General features: G+C 46.8%; 2 protein-coding genes across 4 annotated transcripts; both read right to left on the bottom strand.

Annotated features, from left to right (window-relative positions):
- Positions 1-2,373: 2,373 nt before the first annotated feature.
- LOC123145308 (threonine--tRNA ligase, chloroplastic/mitochondrial 2) lies at positions 2,374-12,306 on the bottom strand. Of its 2 annotated transcripts, XM_044564686.1 has the most exons (18): positions 12,284-12,306; positions 12,147-12,207; positions 11,521-11,707; positions 10,713-11,341; positions 9,346-9,492; positions 9,118-9,265; positions 8,751-9,004; positions 7,925-8,302; positions 7,155-7,463; positions 6,859-7,059; positions 6,466-6,635; positions 5,719-5,880; positions 5,435-5,573; positions 4,367-4,465; positions 4,176-4,242; positions 3,122-3,343; positions 2,905-3,029; positions 2,374-2,806 (listed from the first exon to the last, which is right to left on the bottom strand). In XM_044564686.1, exons 1-18 carry the CDS (start codon positions 12,304-12,306, stop codon positions 2,726-2,728), a joined length of 3,402 nt encoding a protein of 1,133 aa, XP_044420621.1. In that variant the 3' UTR covers positions 2,374-2,725. The 2 variants fall into 2 exon arrangements, with proteins under 2 accessions (XP_044420621.1, XP_044420622.1); XM_044564687.1 differs by lacking the exons at positions 2,374-2,806; positions 2,905-3,029; positions 3,122-3,343; ... (6 more) ...; positions 12,147-12,207; positions 12,284-12,306 and adding an exon at positions 9,698-10,087 and having other exon boundaries at positions 6,128-6,635.
- Positions 12,307-13,595: 1,289 nt separating this feature from the next.
- LOC123145311 (ADP,ATP carrier protein 1, mitochondrial-like) lies at positions 13,596-16,871 on the bottom strand. Of its 2 annotated transcripts, none has more exons than XM_044564688.1 (4): positions 16,626-16,871; positions 15,074-15,554; positions 14,314-14,685; positions 13,596-14,216 (listed from the first exon to the last, which is right to left on the bottom strand). In XM_044564688.1, exons 2-4 carry the CDS (start codon positions 15,545-15,547, stop codon positions 13,920-13,922), a joined length of 1,143 nt encoding a protein of 380 aa, XP_044420623.1. In that variant the 5' UTR covers positions 15,548-15,554; positions 16,626-16,871; the 3' UTR covers positions 13,596-13,919. The 2 variants fall into 2 exon arrangements, with proteins under 2 accessions (XP_044420623.1, XP_044420624.1); XM_044564689.1 differs by having other exon boundaries at positions 16,403-16,738.
- Between the last annotated feature and the right edge of the window lie 361 nt (positions 16,872-17,232).

Below are 17,232 nucleotides of genomic sequence, written 5' to 3'. Positions count from 1 at the left end.
TGTGCCCCAGTAAGGGAAGAATCCCTACACTATTTGGGGGCTTCCCTGCTTGGTCTCGGGCCTCTTTGCTCTTTACCATTTATCTTAGGCTTATTCTTTTACATGGTCTTGTTATGTTGACTTGTTAACCATTAAACCTTGCTTGACCTATGAGGGATAGCTTCGACTATTGTCGACTACTTTAACTGATCTTGACTGTTCGCATGGCAAGCCATGTAGAATAGGAGGTGGGACCTCAACTAGGATTAGAGTCATCACTACAACACTTATTTTTTCTAAAAAATTTGCATCATACATATTTGCTTATCTCACTAATTTTATGTGAAAATGCCCATCGCCTATTAAGAAAAAAATTATCATGTAAAATAAATGTTTATTGAGTATTAAGAAAATGTTTACCGATCCATAAAAAAATGGTTCTTGGAACCTAAAATTTTACTCGAGCGGTTTTAAAACAATGTGTGTACAATTCATTAAATAAATCCAGACATTTGAAAAATGTTCACATGTCTAAAATATTTTCATGATATTTACGAAAAAATGAAAATGTAAAAAATGTTCGCACGATTTCTAAAAGTCTTCATTCCTTTCAAAGAAAAGTCATGGCATTTGTAAAAACATTACATGTTTAAAAATATGTTCATATTTTTGAAAATGCTCGTAAATTTTAAAAATTTCAGTTGATGATTTTTTATAAAACATTCATACTACATATATTAAATTGCTTGTGCCATTTGGAAAAATGTTCATGAAAATATATAATTTCTTCCTGCAATTTTTAAAAAGTGTCCGTGACATGTATCAGAATGGTCGTACACTAAAACTGAGAGGATTAAATCAATTCATGAATTTGAAAAGGATAGACAAAAGGGTGAAAAAAGAAAAAAAGATGAAAAAATGATTTAAGGAAAACACAAAGAAAAGAGAAAAAGAAAAAGAAACCATCAAAATCATCGCAGATCCAAACTAAAGGTTCTAAAAACCAGTGCGCCAAAAACCGCTCGCAACCAACCCCTGTTCGGCCGGCCCACTCAAAAGAGCGGGTAGGCGAGTGCTGCAACAGTGGTGTTGCAGCAAGCGAGATATAACAATCACAAATGATATGTATATCTTATAGTGATACGTATCATAGCACTCGCTTGTTACGTAGGGTATGATATGAGCGAACATTTTTTCATGAACTTTTTCTAATTCCTGAATAATTTTTGAATTTGGGAAGTGTGAAGCGTTTGTTCTATGCAGGAACAATTTTGGAACCTTCTAGGCTTATATTGGGAAGCTTCCATGTGTTTTCACACTGGTTTTTTCCGGTATTTTATTCGTTTGTTCTTTGTGTTTTCACCGGTTTTTCGTTTTTCTTTATGTTTATGGGCTTCTTCTTTTTTCCATTTGTTGTTTCCGGTTTTCTTCTATTTTCAATTTTTCTTTGTGCTTCACTGGTTTTTTTCTATTTGTTTTTCTTTTTGTGTTCTCCATAGCTTATTTTGGTTTCCTTCTGGTTTTTTCATTATTTGTATTTATATGACCATTTTTTAAATTCCTAAATAATTTTTGAATTTGCGAATAGTTTTCTGAATTCATGAATATTAATCTTATTCCTGAATTAATTTTTAATTTATGACTTCAAAATTAAATTTTGAATTCACGAACATGTTCTTGAATCCAGAAAAATAATTCCAAATTCATGAACAATTTTCATATTCACAATTTTTTTTGAATTCACAATAATGTTTTAATTCCCTAGATGTATTTCGTATTCGGGAATATTTTTCAGATTTATGAACAAGTTTTGATTCTGTGAACATTTTCTTGAATCCGGCAACATTATTTAATTCCGTGAACATTTTTTCAATTCATGAACATTTTTTGGATGTCACAAACATTTTGTAAATTCATGAACATTGATTCGAACCCAATTGTTTTTGAACATTACAAACTTTTAAAAAATCATGATTTTATTTATTATTTTGTGACCCCTTTTTCAAATTCATGAACAATTTTTAATTTCGCCAACAAATTTTCTACTTTGTGAACATTTTTCAAACCGCTCTTAGTGAAAAAGAGAGGCGATAGAGAGCAGAAATCGTAGTAGGCTCGTGGAGCCATCGATCCATGTGTGCGCCAATGGGCGAGCACACCCGACGCGCCATCGATTCAGCTGTAGGTGATTTCTCGGCCAGTATAATGTTGCTCTTGGTTCACTGCATCCGTCGGGCACACAAACCGGCCGGTCCCCGGTGTTTGCACCACCATGTCCATGTGGAAGTTAGGCAATTAGCAACTTACTCCACTAAGTCCGAAGCCAAAACAATCCCACTTACACATGACAAACAAAAGCCGCTGGTCAGAAGATGAATTCCAACCTTGAGAAAGTGAGTGGCAAATAATCCTTTCTTTCTCGAGCATTACACGAAGTGCGTGCAGCTGCATTGCTCCGGTGCATTACATGAACTCAACATTACAGCTCGTTCTTCAAAACAGACCCTGGCAAAGCGCTCTCTCACACACACAGACACGGGGACGCACTGGCATTACACATAAACCGAACCAATTTACACGCACGGACGCACCACAGGAAACAAGAGCCCTAAGGGCAACCACGAAAAACAGGTAGTAAAACGCAAGCGAAACAAAGACCGATCTGCTTCAACGGCAACAGTAGTAACCCAGGCAGGCAGGCAGGCAGGCACGTATCACTTCTACACGGCGGCCACACAGGTCGGACTCAGCCTGACGACGGCCACTCCCGGCGTATGTCGAAGGTGTAATTGATCTGCAGGTAGCACTTCCGGTCGTCGTCCAGGAACTGCCAAAGATCAAGAGAAACGTTCAACCGTCAGACCTCTGAATCCTGAAGCAGTTAGCATGCGCATCTCTGAACAATTAGTTTCGTCGTTTAGTTACCTTGGTCTTGGCAGAGTAGGATCCCCGGGCGAACATCCCGGACGGCGTGGTCTCCTCCGGCGTCACGTACGCGTACGGCTCCGGCTGCGGGCTGAACGTGCCCAGCATCTCCTTTGTGCTGTCAACTACACCAGCAAACCATCACAGTATGAGCAACCCAGCACACAATTCGTTAACTCGTCGATCGGTTTCATTGGTTTGGCTTTCCCTACTGCACCTTTGATGCCGGTCTTCCAGACGGTGTTGGTGTAGCGGAGGCCGGAGACGATGTTGTTGCTGACGGAGAAGGTGAACTTGAGCTTGTACGGGGAGCCTTCCTTGAGGGTGAACCACACCCCCTTGCCGCTGCTGGGCTCCACCGGCAGCGGCAGGAAGATGTCCGGCCGCCCGGGGGACTGGATGGACAGGCTCATAATCTTCACGTCCGGCTCCAGCGTCTCTGCACCAATCAGTCAATCAATCACCGTGCATTCGAATCTCACATCAAAATGTGACGCCAATCAAATAACGGATCGTTTTGAATTCTAAATTCTGATGGAAGAAATGCCTTCCTAAAACATGAACGTTCTTAACGGTTTATGCTGTTAGACAAAAATAAGGTTGCCTTCCCTCAATTATGCCCTGCAAGACGTGCTGGGCATAATCGGACCAAAAGTCGCAAAGACTTAGCTATCACCACGACAAATCATGCATTATTCCCGGGATACATCACTTTCAGGATAGCAACAAGGCACTACTCATATATCAGTACTACTACCCTGAATCCGAAGTCTGAAAATTCTGAATGCATATCCGTCAATGGCGAAGGCACAATAGTTCAACCATGCACGGCAACGTACGGGGACCGACCAGACCAGTGCATTCGAGAAAACGGGGGCTCCATGTGTCTGTTTTTTTCCTACGAAATGATTAGCACGGAAGGACAAGGCCGGACGACCTAGCCAACGGAGCCCACCACCTTTTAAAATTTTCTCCGCTCCAGTTCTCCTGTTGAGTACTGGCCGGCCGGCCGGTGCACAGACGGAGTCGTAAAAACGCTCTATAATTAAGCACGGAAAGCAACGGGTGGTTTCACGGGGCCGTGCGTGTTGACGACGGAACACGGCGGTGCTCACATGCCAAACTGCGCAAGTGCTGGTGTCCTACGTACACGTACTGGTGGTGGTGGTGCCCGCCATCACGCAGGATTCACGAGGACGAGACAATTGAACGCAAGCAATTATCGATTTGGCCGGCCGAGAAGTTGTTGCATGGTTGAAGAAGTTGTTTACCTCCCACGGAGTTCAAATCCACGCTGCCGAGCAGCTGCTCCTTCCACCTCCTCAGGCTCTCGTCGTCCTGTAACAATGTCACGGAGAAAGGAGACGCATCAATCGATCCATCCATCGGTCGGCGGCAGGCAGCTAGAAGAAGAATTCAGGCGCGCGATGGTGCGAGAATGCGGCGCATGCTGACATATTACCTTGTCCTTCTCGAGCTGGTCCTTGATGCTGAGGATGGGGCCGAGGTCGATGTGCTCGGGGACCTTCTCGCCGTCCTCGTCTTCCTCCTCCAGCTCGCCCTTGCCGCAATGCGGCGCCGCCGCGACGTCGCCGCCGCACTTCTTCCCGTTCGTCGCCGCGGCGTCCCCGGCCCCGCCGTTGCCGTTGCCGTGCTCCGCCACCGCCGCCGCGCACTCCTTGGCCTCCGCAGGCCCGGCCGCGGCCATGTCGGCGACCTTGGAGCAGGAGATGGCTTCCACCGCCGACGACATCCTCAACTCACCTCACCAGCCGCGCAACAATGGCTGCCCCTTCAACGGCTAGCCAAGAAGGTGGAGACAAAAAGAGGAGAGCGTGGCAAAAAGGCGCGGACGGTGGATGGAGGCGGCACGGGCACCGAGAGCTCGCTGGGGGGCACCAAAAGGAGAGAACGCGCTGGTAGAGGAGGAACGTCGAAGCGGATTCGGACAGGGGGAAAGGGGCGCGGCGCAAGGCTCCAAAAAGAGAGCGCGCGGATCAGAGGGAGAGAGCCAAGGGGTGAGGGACGGGACGGTTGGATCCAGGCAGCTAGCAATGCAATGGCAGCAGCGCGCCAGAGAGGATAAGGAGGTTTTAATTCCACTGCGCGAGCGAGGGTGGTGGTGGTGGGAGGGAGGAGGAGACCAGGGGAGGGGAGTGGTGGAGACGACGTGATGGTCACGACTGAAGAAGCCCTCCCGCTCGCGGCACGGCACGCGCTGGTACAACTGTACGAGCGTTAGTTGGGACGTTTTATTGCTGATTGATCATGATCATGTGTGTGAGAACCCCTGCTCGTAGATAGAGTCGAGTTCCTGCTAAAAAAAGATGTAGTCGAGTTAGTGCAGATTAATGGGCCTTTTTTCTTTTCCGTATCTCACAGATCATTGTTGTGTTTCTCAAAGAAAAAAGACATTGCTGTGAATGCAACCGAAAAATGGTGCCGCGCATGATTTGTAAGCTGGCAAACCCAGCAAACTTGCTCAATTCGATGTGGGCTTTTAATTTAATAATAGTACTTCATTTCTTACGCAATTAATTTTCCCCATAGCAATCCTGGCATTAGAAGTGCCACGCTTCATAATTATAAATCGCGAATTACAAATAGCTGCAAAGGCTTTAGGGGTAATCCACGTTTCTCCACCCTTTCCGCCCAGGAAGATGACGGCTCTGTAAAATTGAGTTATTTCTTGTGTTGTGTATGAGGATGCGCTCCTCTGCTACGTGGTCCCACCACTTTATGCTGCTGCTAGATCTTTTACTGACGTCGCGGGGTAAGTGAAGATCTGATCTGGGACGGGGGTGGAGAAGTTACCTATCCCAGTGTCCTCCAGCCTGCAGGTTTTTGTCCCAGGTGTTGTCGACTTGCCCGGTAAAATTTGGTCCGTCCATCACGCTCCAATCATAGATCCGCACGACGCCGTCCCACCCGCAGCGAGCGATGCCCCAATCAATCGGGTCGGGTCGGGTCCCCCGCCTCACAGGCGCAGACAGACCAATTCATCTCGGCGGCACGACTTCACGACTCAGCACCGCACACAATTGCTCGCTCTGCAGCAGCAAGTGGCCATTACAGTTTGTCTGCCGACCAGGCAAACAACGCAGAAAATACGCCCGCGCATCCATCCTGCTGAGTGGGTTTAGCCCACAGCCCAGTGACAGGGGCCGGTCAAATCAAGCCCACCGCTGCCTGGAGTCTGGAGATTCATGACACGACATGTCAATGATGTGCAGTGCAATGCAGATTGCAATCAAGCTGAAAACTTGCACTGAAATGTGGTCACAAATTATGTACAATGAAGAATGTTGGGCTTCTGTTCCTGACTGGAGTATAATGTGGTGATGGCAGTTCTGCACAAAATTGTTGGACCTCCGTCGCTCAGTTTCGTCGGAGGCGCTCCTGTACGGTGTATGTGCAGCAGAAGGTCTAGTGCTCTACAATATGAACTGGAGTTTAATAGACTGGGGTATCTACAGCGAAGATTTTTCAGCAACGGCCGATTGGATTTTGCTGATGAAATCGTCGACGGGCATGGTGCCCATCTCCCCGTTATGCCTGGACCTGATGGTGAGAGTCCTAGCTTCGACTTCCTTGGGGCCAACGACCGCCATGAGCGGCACCTTTTGTGTTTCGGCGTTTCTGATTAACTTCGGCAGACGTTCGCCGTGGCATACCTCGGCGCGGATACCTCTCGATTTCAGTTCTGAAGCCACCTCATTACAGTACTGCAGCTGAAAACATGAAAGGAAGATGCCATGGCTTCGTAAGAGGTGCTAACAAAATCAAGCATCTGATATGTGTGTGCCGTGCAAATAACAAATAAAAGGATGTTGCTGTCCTGCCTAGGGTCACCTAGATATACAGTACCTTTTTTACTTTGCACAAATCTACCACAGTACAAGGTAAAAATATTGGTTTAACAAGTGAAACTAATGCAAGGTAAAGGGAGCAAACCTCATTGTTTGTGACAGGTAGAATACGAGCTTGGGTTGGAGCAAGCCAAAGTGGAAAATCACCAGCGTAGTTTTCAATGAGGATGCCAAAAAAGCGCTCCAAAGACCCAAGGATGGCTCTATGAATCATGATAGGCCGTTTCTTCTCAGTATGCGAGTCAACATAAGTGATGTCAAACCGTTCAGGCAAATTGAAGTCAACCTAAAATATAAGAAAATCGAATGATGTTATATGCCCTTTTCCCTCAAAGAATCCACAAAATTTGCTTATTCTTCGTAGAAAAATATATAACTTACCTGCACAGTGGAACATTGCCATTTTCTTCCAAGAGCGTCCTCAATTTTCAAATCAATTTTTGGACCATAGAAAGCACCTCCCCCTTCATCAACCGTGTATCCCCAACCTTTATCATCTAGCGCATCTTTCAGAGCAATTGTTGCCTTTTCCCATATGTCGTCACTGCCAACAGATTTTTCTGGCCTGGTTGAAAGGTTTACCTCATAATTCCGGAAGCCAAACTGCCCCAGTATTTCTTCAGTTAAATCAAGAACTCCTCTAATTTCATCTTTTATCTGGTCTTCGAGACAAAATATGTGGGCATCATCCTGCATAATAAACATATTTTATACATTTTTACAATGAACATTTGACAGATATTTGTATGGTCTAAAACTTGTTGCAGGCACCTAGAACAACACATGTTAGTAATGTCAGAGTAGTGGGCATAATTTTAACAAAATCATATAATATACAGAACTGTGAGTCGGGACCTCCACGTTTTCTTAATAGGACACAAGAAAAGGTCTGCCTAGGGAATTACTGAACGATGGCTTTACTTAAGCATCCATGCTAGTTAAGATAGCAATGTGGAAAATAGTCCAGAGAAAATGAAGAAAAAATGCAGAACGCTTCTAGAAAAGAACAAATGCCTAAGTACGACAAAGCATATACCATCTCAGAAAACACAAAACCTTGCATAACATTCAATACTTATCTTGTGGTTGCAGAATACAGGAAAACATCGTCATGCAATCAGACAGAATCAAATTCGGAATCAAGGAACTACCTGTGTGAACCCTCTTACGCGGAACAGCCCATGCAGAGCACCAGAGAGCTCATATCTATAGACAGTTCCAAGCTCTGCCACTCTGATGGGTAAATCCCTGTATGATTGTAGCTTTCTCTTGTATACCAAGATGTGGTAAGGGCAATTCATGGGCCGAAGTTGATATGGCTCATCTTCTACATCCATTTGGTTGTACATATTCTCTTTGTAGAAATCTATATGTCCGCTAATCTTCCAGAGATCAGCCTTCGCAACATGCGGAGTGTACAATAGATCATAACCACGTTGCAGGTGAGTTTGTTTCCACGAATCTTCTAAAATGTGTCTGATGATAGCACCTTTTGGATGCCAGAATACTAAACCCCCACCAGCATCTTCCTGTTAAAAGTTCATCGGCTACAATCACTATTAACAAAAACAACATATCACATATGCACAGATAGCAAGGTATTTACAGAGGTCGGGTCTGGATGCCAATGCCAAAGTAATAAAATTGATAATTTTGTTAGAATTGACAGTGACAGCAAATATCTGTGAATGCAGATGTGTTGTCAAAATAAGACCACTGCTAGGCCATAACGAGTGAAGGGATCACTTCATATCACATGGTGTGGTATATCATTTAATTACTTTGGTTGGATCTGTTGGTCACTTCCTTGCAAGCATGAATGGTAGCATGATGGCATCAAACTTTTAGGGGTCAACAAAATGGTGAAGTCCGATACTGTCGGACACTAGGAAGGTTAAGGCCATGCTTCAATTACTAAGGGATTACTATCAGATGGTTCCTTAAGTAAATGTTAGAAGTAAGAATGTAAGATCATACCTGTATAGAGAACAGATCAAGGTCCTGACCTAGTCGCCGATGGTCTCTGCGCTTGGCCTCCTCCTTGAAGTGGATGTAAGCCTTCAATTGATCTTCACTCTCCCATGCAGTCCCATATATCCTTTGTAGCATTTGATTATTCTCATCACCCCTCCAGTAAGCACCAGCAACAGACTCAAGCTCAACAGCCTTTCTCTGTATCTTGCCAGTAGACTCAACATGAGGGCCAGCACACAGATCCCACCACTCTTCTCCTGCATGACCCAATAAATTCAGCAGTAAGTACATAAAATCCACCAATCAGTATTCAGTAATAGCAAATAACAGGCATCGGACAAGTAAGCTGATACCGAACAATAATATTTACCAATGTGATAAATTGTGATGGGTTCTTCCTTAATTCTCTCCAAAATCTCCAGCTTATATGGCTCGTTAAGTGCTTGGATCCTCTTTTGAGCCTCTTCCCTGGACACCTCCTCCCTCACCAATGGAAGGTTCCGTCGAATGATTCGGTCCTACCAACATACATACCATGGTAAACAAGTTAAATCCCTCGCCCGACACTTAGAAATCCAATCCGTGATCAAATGCTCACCATCTCCTTCTTGATCTTCTTGAGGTCCTTATCCGTCAGGGGCTCCATGTCGAAGTCGTAGTAGAAGCCATTGTCTATCCAGGGGCCTATGGTCACTTTGGAGTCGGGGAACAGCTTCTGGACGGCCATGGCCATGACATGGGCACACTGCAACAGCGAGCAACCATGCAACAGAAATTAACCAACACTGCTACAGTTGGGACAGTAACAAAGCTGACTAACTGAACACGAAATCAGCCAACATCAAGTCAGCAACACGCATCGAACGATAAGAAAATGAATGACTGAAGCAACTGCAACTATGGCAGTTGAAACACGGAGGAAGAAGGGAAATGGAGGGCAGGAGCAGTACGGTGTGGCGGATGCGCAGCAGGTTCTCGGAGGACTCGTTGGTGGGGAGCACGACGCGCGCCTGCGCCTCCACCTCCTCCGCGGCCGTTTCGCTCGGGGCCGCGCCTCCCGTTGCCTCGGCGGCCTCCGGTGCCGCTGCCGAGGTCGAGGCGGAGCGTACGGCGGTGCGTGGGGGGCCACGGGAGGAGAGGGGTTCGAGGGGAACGAACCCGCGCGGGAAGGCGGCGGTCCGGCAGCGGCGCGGCGAGGAGCGGACGGGGAGGTGACGGTGGTGGGAACGGAGCAAGGGGGCGGAGAGAGTCGCCATTCGGGTCGGCCGGGCGGCGCCGAGGTCCGGGTGGGAGCGTGTGGCGGGCGTTGGGCTCTTGGCACGCTGGTCGTTGGATATCCTCTCATCGTGTAGCAGCTGAAGCCGCGCTCGTCAGATTGTTCACGGTTTTACACCTGCACCAGCGACAAAGCGTCCTCTGCCATGGCACCCCGCTGCACACTTTTTTTCATCGTTTCGTGAGTGAACTCTTTGGTTCGGTCCGCTTAAGTTCTAACAAGTCGCGTAGATGTATGTCACGAAATGCAAATTTCCAAAACCAATCCACTAGGAGCATCTTCAATAGATGATGTATATTTTGATGCTTCAAATCGGTGATGTAAAAATTTGAAGCACCAAAAAATATTTTTTACATCTTCAAAAAAGTCTCAACTTCAACAAATAATCCAAAACGAAGATGTAAAAGAGCAATTCCAACAGACGGTCCAAAATGAAGATGTAAAACCGGTCGTTGGCCGCGGCTGCTGTTCAGCCGCGGTTTTGCGTTAAAATATCATTTAAAATCCCTAACAGAAGTGCATCGTCGTCATCATGGTTTCAAATCCCTAACAAAAGTGCATCGTCATCATCATAGTTTCAAATCCCTCTACCATAAATGCATAGTCTCAATCAAAGTTTTTCGCTCTACAAATTAAAATGCACATGAATATCATTCATGCGAGTCATCAACACCACCGGCGTTATAAACCGTGGTACGATCATCATCATCACCGGCTTCTTTGTCGACGTTATGAAACGGTGAAGTCTCATTGCCAGGAGCACCCGAAGCACCTTCATTGCCTCCCATGCCGGTCATGTTGCCGACGAAGCCACCTCCAACGACACTCATGTTGTCGCCATAGTCACCTCCGAAGCCACCCATCATGTTGCCACCAAAGCCACCTCCCATGCCGGTCATGTTGCCTCCGAAGCCACCTCCCATGCCACCAAAGCCACCTTCTATGTTGCCACCGAAGCCACCTCCCATGTTTCCGCCAAATGCACCATTCATGACACCTCCCATCATGTTCATGTAGCCACCCATGGCACCTCCCATGCCTCCTCCCATGGCACCTCCCATGCCTCCTCCCATCATCATTTGCCTCATGAGCATTGGCTTCTTCATGAGCATTTCATCGCGACAAAGTTCAACATAGGCCTTTGCCTTGGGATCAAGAGTAGATGTATCCATAAACATAAACTTGAGTGCCTTCTCCTTGACCATCTTCATCTGCTCGGCCGCGGCCTTTTTCTCCTCTAGGTCCACCTTCCTCTCCTCGGTCGCCGCCAACCTCTCCTCGGCCGCCGCCCTCCGCCACTCGGCCTCACTCCTCTCGACTATTTCCTTGAGCTTCAACATTCTTTTTCTTCAGCATACTCTTTCCTTGTCGTGACAATGGCATCAAATCCTTCCTTGAGATCATTGTCTCTGGCCTTGGCTCTCTTCACTTTCTTGTTTCCATTGGGCCTATAAGATTTTGTCGCGGAGTGAGGAGTGGGGCTCCTTCTTTCCTCACCGGCGACATCTTCATCCTCAATCACCACACTCTTCTTCTTCGAAGCATCAAAAGTCTCTCTAGTTTTCCACTTCTCCTCATCCTTAAGCTCTTTGTAGCAATGATGAAAAGTGAAAGCTTTTCCTTGTTTCTTCTTCTTCTCGCCTTTCATGTTCCTCACTCGAAATAATCCTTGCGCAATCATTTTCTATAATAAAACAACCAACACGTCATCATCAAAATGTGGAACAATCCAATACTTGAGAAAGCACGCACGAAGAGGAAATATTTACCAAGTCACTATCACCGCAACCACTTGGGTTCATGCGAACAACATTTGACAAGCAACCGGCCCACTTTTGGCATTCGGCGTTGATGGTGGACCAACGTTGGCGAAGAGAGTCGCTCGAACGGAAGTGACCACTTGTGTTGCGCTCATCAAAGTAATCCTTGATGCGTTGCCAATAGGTGTTTACCGTTTGGTCGCTTCCAACGGATGCATCTTGAGAGACTTTCTTCCATGTGGTGCATATCAACACATCCTCGCATTGGTATAATTTTCACTTCTTCCCTTCGCAACAAAGCCCTCATCGTCCATGTCAAGATTGTCGTCACCATATTGGGTTTCATATTCTTGTGACACATACTCGTGCGACACAATCATCATTTCCCACATTTGTCGCGTGCATGAAAGCTTCATCATCAAGACTACAATTGGACGTACAAACATTCAACATCACATTCAATTTGAAACAACAAACGAGAGCACAAAAGAATTTTTTACCTTTGCGACATATCATCGAACATGTTGGAGGTGGTGGTCGTCGGCGTGGCCACATCTTCCTCCACGGCCGGCGGTGGCGACGGCGGAGGTCGAGGAACGGCTCCTTGGCTGCTGGAGGACGCCGCCGGCCGTGGCTACAAATCGTCGGCCCGAGCCACCGCGGCTGCCTTCGAGATTTTGGCCGGCCAAGCCGCACTTTCGGCCACGATTCGCCGACCATTTGCCTCCGCCTCATGCCTTCGTAGGAACCACCGGCGCGATGGCGACCGGCCGGGGCGGCGCGAATCCAGGCCGACGGGCGAGGGGCATCGGCATGGACGCGGTCGCGGAGGGCGAGTTCGCCGCTGCGGCGACGACATGGGTCAGCCCACCGGCTGCGGCGATGACATGGGTCAGCCCACCGGCTGCGGCGGCGGACGGGCGGGTCGTGGGTGGGCGGGGAAATGAAATGAACTAGAGTTGGTTTCGCGGGCAGCTGCGGTTTTACATCAGATGTATCTCGTGAATGCAAATTTGCATCACGAAGTGTTGTATTTTACATCTCCAGAAGGCGGTGATGTAGTTCTTTTTACATATAAACCATCTGTTGGAGTAGCGTTTTTTGCTCTCGAAGCTTTAAAAGTTGGTTATTTTTACATATGGACCGTCTATTGAATATGCTCTAGGGGCTCTTTAATCTGCAGGATTGTAAAAACACAAGAAAAAAAAAAACATACTAGGATAGGTGGAAGTGGCTGCTTGAGTTTCTGCAAATGATTCAATCCTGAATATGTTGTTTGATCGTGTCACAGAAAAACAGATGATTTTTTTCAAGATGATGCCTTGTGAACAAATCCTATAGGATTCAATCCTGGGAATCAAACTACCATAGATTTCAAACCCTATGGCCCTAAATTCGGTGCTAACTTAGATGGGTCATTTTCAAATCACTTATGGCATGGAGAAGCAAAAGATGGTACACGTCTTGTTTTCGTAAGAGATATTCAAATGTACAGGTTAAACAGGAAGAGAGAAAACCATCAAAAGCATAATCTGCTAGCTAAGAATACAAAGGTAGAACTCATGTGTTGCAAATGTTTTTGTAAGTCAAAACTTTTCAAACTTACTACTATTTATATGAAATCTAAATGTAAATGTTTTTTCTCCACAAATTTGATCAAAGTTTGCGAGGTTTGACTTGTATGCACTACATTTCAAAACTGAGGTAGTACTAACGAGAATAATAGGCATCTCACGAACAAAACGAGTATAACAAGAATCATAGGGCAAAGCAACAGATTCTACAAACTAAACAATGCAAACAGAAATAGAATGTCAAGACCAACAGAATAAACTTGGACCATAATAATCTCAGTCGGATTCGAGGACAATGTATTTAAGGAAAATTGCCCAGTAACGATTCAGGGCACATACTCGGACTCAAACTCAACCCCTATGATAGTAAATGTTTTGAGAACGCTGCCGCCAACCTACGACAACCTCTGGAGTTCGATGCCTCCACCAAAAACGAATGTTGGGAAAATCCACCCTCTACAGAAATTATTGCCTTCCAACGTTAAAAAGATAAAAGTTCGCCAGATCCTCGAAGGGCAGGACTGGGAACAGACTTCTCTTGTTCGTCATCATTTCTTCCCGTCTAGGCACCGCCTGAGCCGTACTTCTTGCCGAAGAAGAGGATCTGGAGCTGATCATAGCCGGAGAGCACACCAGCACCAGCAATGGCTCGGAGGATGTTGGCACCAGCACCCTTGAAGAGGGACTTGGCACCCTCCTTCGCCAGGATCTGCTGGAAAGCATCCAAGGAGCTCTTGTACTTGACAGCCTCTCCAGAGGTCATCATCATCCTTCTGCGGACGGTGTCAATGGGGTAAGATGCAAGACCTGCACCGTTGGTGATCAACCAACCAAGAGCAAAGCTGGCAAAGAAGTTGTCCTGCACACAGGTGAAAGGTTTGCAAGAATGTCAGTGGCACCACACAAACTAGAGAAATTTGTAAATAGAATGAATGTTGCGAGGTACTAGAACAAACCTGGAGAGTGCCAGTGAGGAGAACTGGCTTCAGAGAGTCATACAGTCCAAAGTACAGACCACGGTAGACAATGATTCCAACACAGGAGATGTTGAATCCACGGTAAAGCCCAGCAATACCATCTGACTTGAGAGTCTTGCGGTAGACATCAACCAGGCCATTGAACTGCCTCTCACCTCCACCCTTGGATGCCTTTGCGTCATTGGCCAGCCTTGTCCTAGCATAGTCAAGGGAGTACACGAAGAACAGCGAGGAAGCACCAGCTGCACCACCAGAAGCAAGGTTGCCACCGAACCACTTCCAGTAACCATCCTTGTCCTTCTTGAAGTTGAACATCCTCTTGAAGTAATCCTTGAATGCAAAGTTCAAAGCCTAGGAAAAAGACAAATGAATTAGATCAAGTTAGAACAAGAAAACAATAGCAAAAGAATAATAATGGTACATAAAACTAGCATAAGCTGTATGAAATGAAATATTTGAACCACAATTTCTGGATACAATAGAGATATTCAATTCTATCTCCTAAAGTGCATCAGCTGTAAAACTAGGCATTCAAAAACAGAAGACAAACAGATGATAGATGTTTATTAGACTACCATCAAGAGCATCATCACAAATAACATTACAGCCAGATTGTTAAATGCCACATTTCATGTGAAGTTCAAAGACTGAGAATAGGCATTCAACATACACCATTACCATCATGTGAGCATGAAAGCTAATGAAAATAAGCACAACAAAAACAACAACATATGGATACCTGAGTTGGGAAGTAACGGATGACGTTAGCAGTGTTTCCTCTCCACAGTGAGCCAAAGCCTTCATCCTTGATGGTGCGCCCAAAGCAGTCACCAATACCCTTGTATGGCTCAGAGAGCCTGCCAGCCTTGATCATCTCATCCTGGTTCTGGATAAGCAGCTTAACACGCTCAATAGGAGCTGCAGCAGTCTTGGAAACTGCAGCTGACACTCCTCCCATGAGGAAGTCAATCGCAAAGTTCTTGACACCTTTCTTCTCAGGGGGTGCATTGGCAAACAATGGAGAAGATGACATCATTGGGACACTGATGCCAAGGTTCTGAGTCATGTAGCTGCTTGTGGTGAAGCGCCTCTCATAGGATGGCACAGAAGGGCAGATGTTGCGAGCACGAACACCCTCAGAGAAGCTGGAGGCAAGGTGGAACTGTCCACCAAACTTCTGCATGACAGACGGGTGGTTAGCACGGTCCGCCATCTCTGACCTGCAACAACAATCAAACCAATGTATAAGTTAGCAAGCTTGATGTAATAATGAAACGGTGTATAAACTAACATACGGCCAGGAAATAAAGTAAATCAGGTAAACCGTACTATCTCATATAGATATATAATAACACAATTGTACCATAGCCATCTCTACAACTTGGTTAGCCCTAATCTGTAAGAACTCATTTTAGAAATTTACTGATAATCCCTGCTAGCAACATAATTAATAAACAGAGTAGTATTGCATGCTGACAGAAAACCTAGTTGAGACGCTTGAAAATAATCAAATGGGATAATAAAAACATGGCAATCACAATCAGCACATAATGCTAAACTGAAATTAGGTTCAATCCAGGTGGATCAACCGAGTCAAAGTGCATCATTAACAGAAACAACTTAATGAGGCCTAAAACCCACACTACGACATCAACAGATCTACCTAATCATGAGCAAAGACACGGCTTTCAATTGGTGCGTGTCATGTGCAACAGAAATCTACTTGCATCTAAACAAACAAAGGCGAACAAACAGGTCAGGATCTGTAGACATTAACTGCTTCTATTGCCACAACATCCAAGTAAAAAACACCATTTCTACGTCAGGTCAACAGATCAGATAGCACAAAATAAGACTGGATCTAATTGCACAAGAAGACCTTTTATCTCACACCCCAGCTTACACGTACGGGGACAACGGCTTCCGGATCCAGAGATCCAAAACACCAACGCGATCCAGATGAAAACAAACTAGGATCGTGCAAAACGACGGGAAAAAACAGGCATCTACACACGAGATCTGACGAACAAATGAACCAGCGAGTTACCGAACAACAGATCCTCCTTACCGGAGAGGAAGGAGGCACGGATCTGATCACCGAGGACCCGAGACTAGCGCCAGACCGAGGTGAACCGAACCGGAACGAACACAAATGGATCTACTCGACCAACGGGGAGGCAGATCTATATATACGCCGCGAGCACGGACGGCCGCGGCTCGCCACAAAGCCAGAAATAGACTACCGAGAACGAAGAGGAGGGGGGTGGGCGGCCATGCGCGGAGGAACTCACCCTTCGGAAACGGAGGCGATGGGATGGTGGCTCTTCCCGGCTCGGCGGCTCCGCTCCTTCCGGTCTTGCGGTGAGAGAGAGAGAGGGGTGGCCAGGCGCTGCGGGGCGGGGGAATATATGCGAGGGGGCTAGGGTTTGCGGGATGCGGGCCTCTTTATCTTCGCCCGCCCGTCCCTCCCGTGGAGCGGGGCGGGTCGGGTCGTTCTCGCGGGGGCCGTTACGGCGCGGCGTGCTCGGCTGGCGGTGTGCGGAGGGATCCCGGCCATTTCCCGTGCGTACCCGCGCCGTAGGGCGGGTGCGGGATCTGGGCCGTCGATCGGTCCGGGGTTGGTGGATCTGCGGCGGTGGGCCGCGCGGGTGGCGGCGTCTCCGGCGGTGGGGGCAGGTTCGTCTCGTGCCGGGTCTTTCGAGTCGTTCCATTCTACTGATCCGCTGCGGGCGGACGCGCACCGCACAGCGGCTTCCGCGAATGGGAGGGGGCGTGCAGTGCTGGCGTGCGGTGTGCCCGTTTGTTTGGAGAAAAAATGGATCGACGGAAGAGTCGTGTTTGGACTTTGGGGTGGTCAGATGGGATCGGGCGGGCGCGGGGGCTGGTTGGTTGGGGCCG

Source organism: Triticum aestivum, chromosome 6D (assembly GCF_018294505.1).
Source record: "Triticum aestivum cultivar Chinese Spring chromosome 6D, IWGSC CS RefSeq v2.1, whole genome shotgun sequence".
Classification (NCBI taxonomy): domain Eukaryota; kingdom Viridiplantae; phylum Streptophyta; class Magnoliopsida; order Poales; family Poaceae; genus Triticum; species Triticum aestivum.
Note: the sequence above shows the minus strand (reverse complement) of the source record. Positions and strands in the feature narration are given on the sequence as shown.

Bases quoted from the DNA above. Each gene is read 5' to 3' on its own strand.
- LOC123145308 (XM_044564686.1), bottom strand. From the start codon at position 12,306: ATGTTCGATGATATGTCGCAAAG. The intron at 12,208-12,283 runs GTAAAAAATTCT...GTCCAATTGTAG, and splicing joins TTCGATGATATGTCGCAAAG to TCTTGATGATGAAGCTTTCA. The intron at 2,807-2,904 runs GTAACTAAACGA...GATCTTTGGCAG, and splicing joins CCTACTCTGCCAAGACCAAG to TTCCTGGACGACGACCGGAA.
- LOC123145311 (XM_044564688.1), bottom strand. From the start codon at position 15,547: ATGGCGGACCGTGCTAACCACCCGTCTGTCATGCAGAAGTTTGGTGGA. The intron at 14,686-15,073 runs GTATCCATATGT...TCTTTTTCCTAG, and splicing joins TCCGTTACTTCCCAACTCAG to GCTTTGAACTTTGCATTCAA. The intron at 14,217-14,313 runs GTTTGTTCTAGT...ACCTGTGTGCAG, and splicing joins TCCTCACTGGCACTCTCCAG to GACAACTTCTTTGCCAGCTT.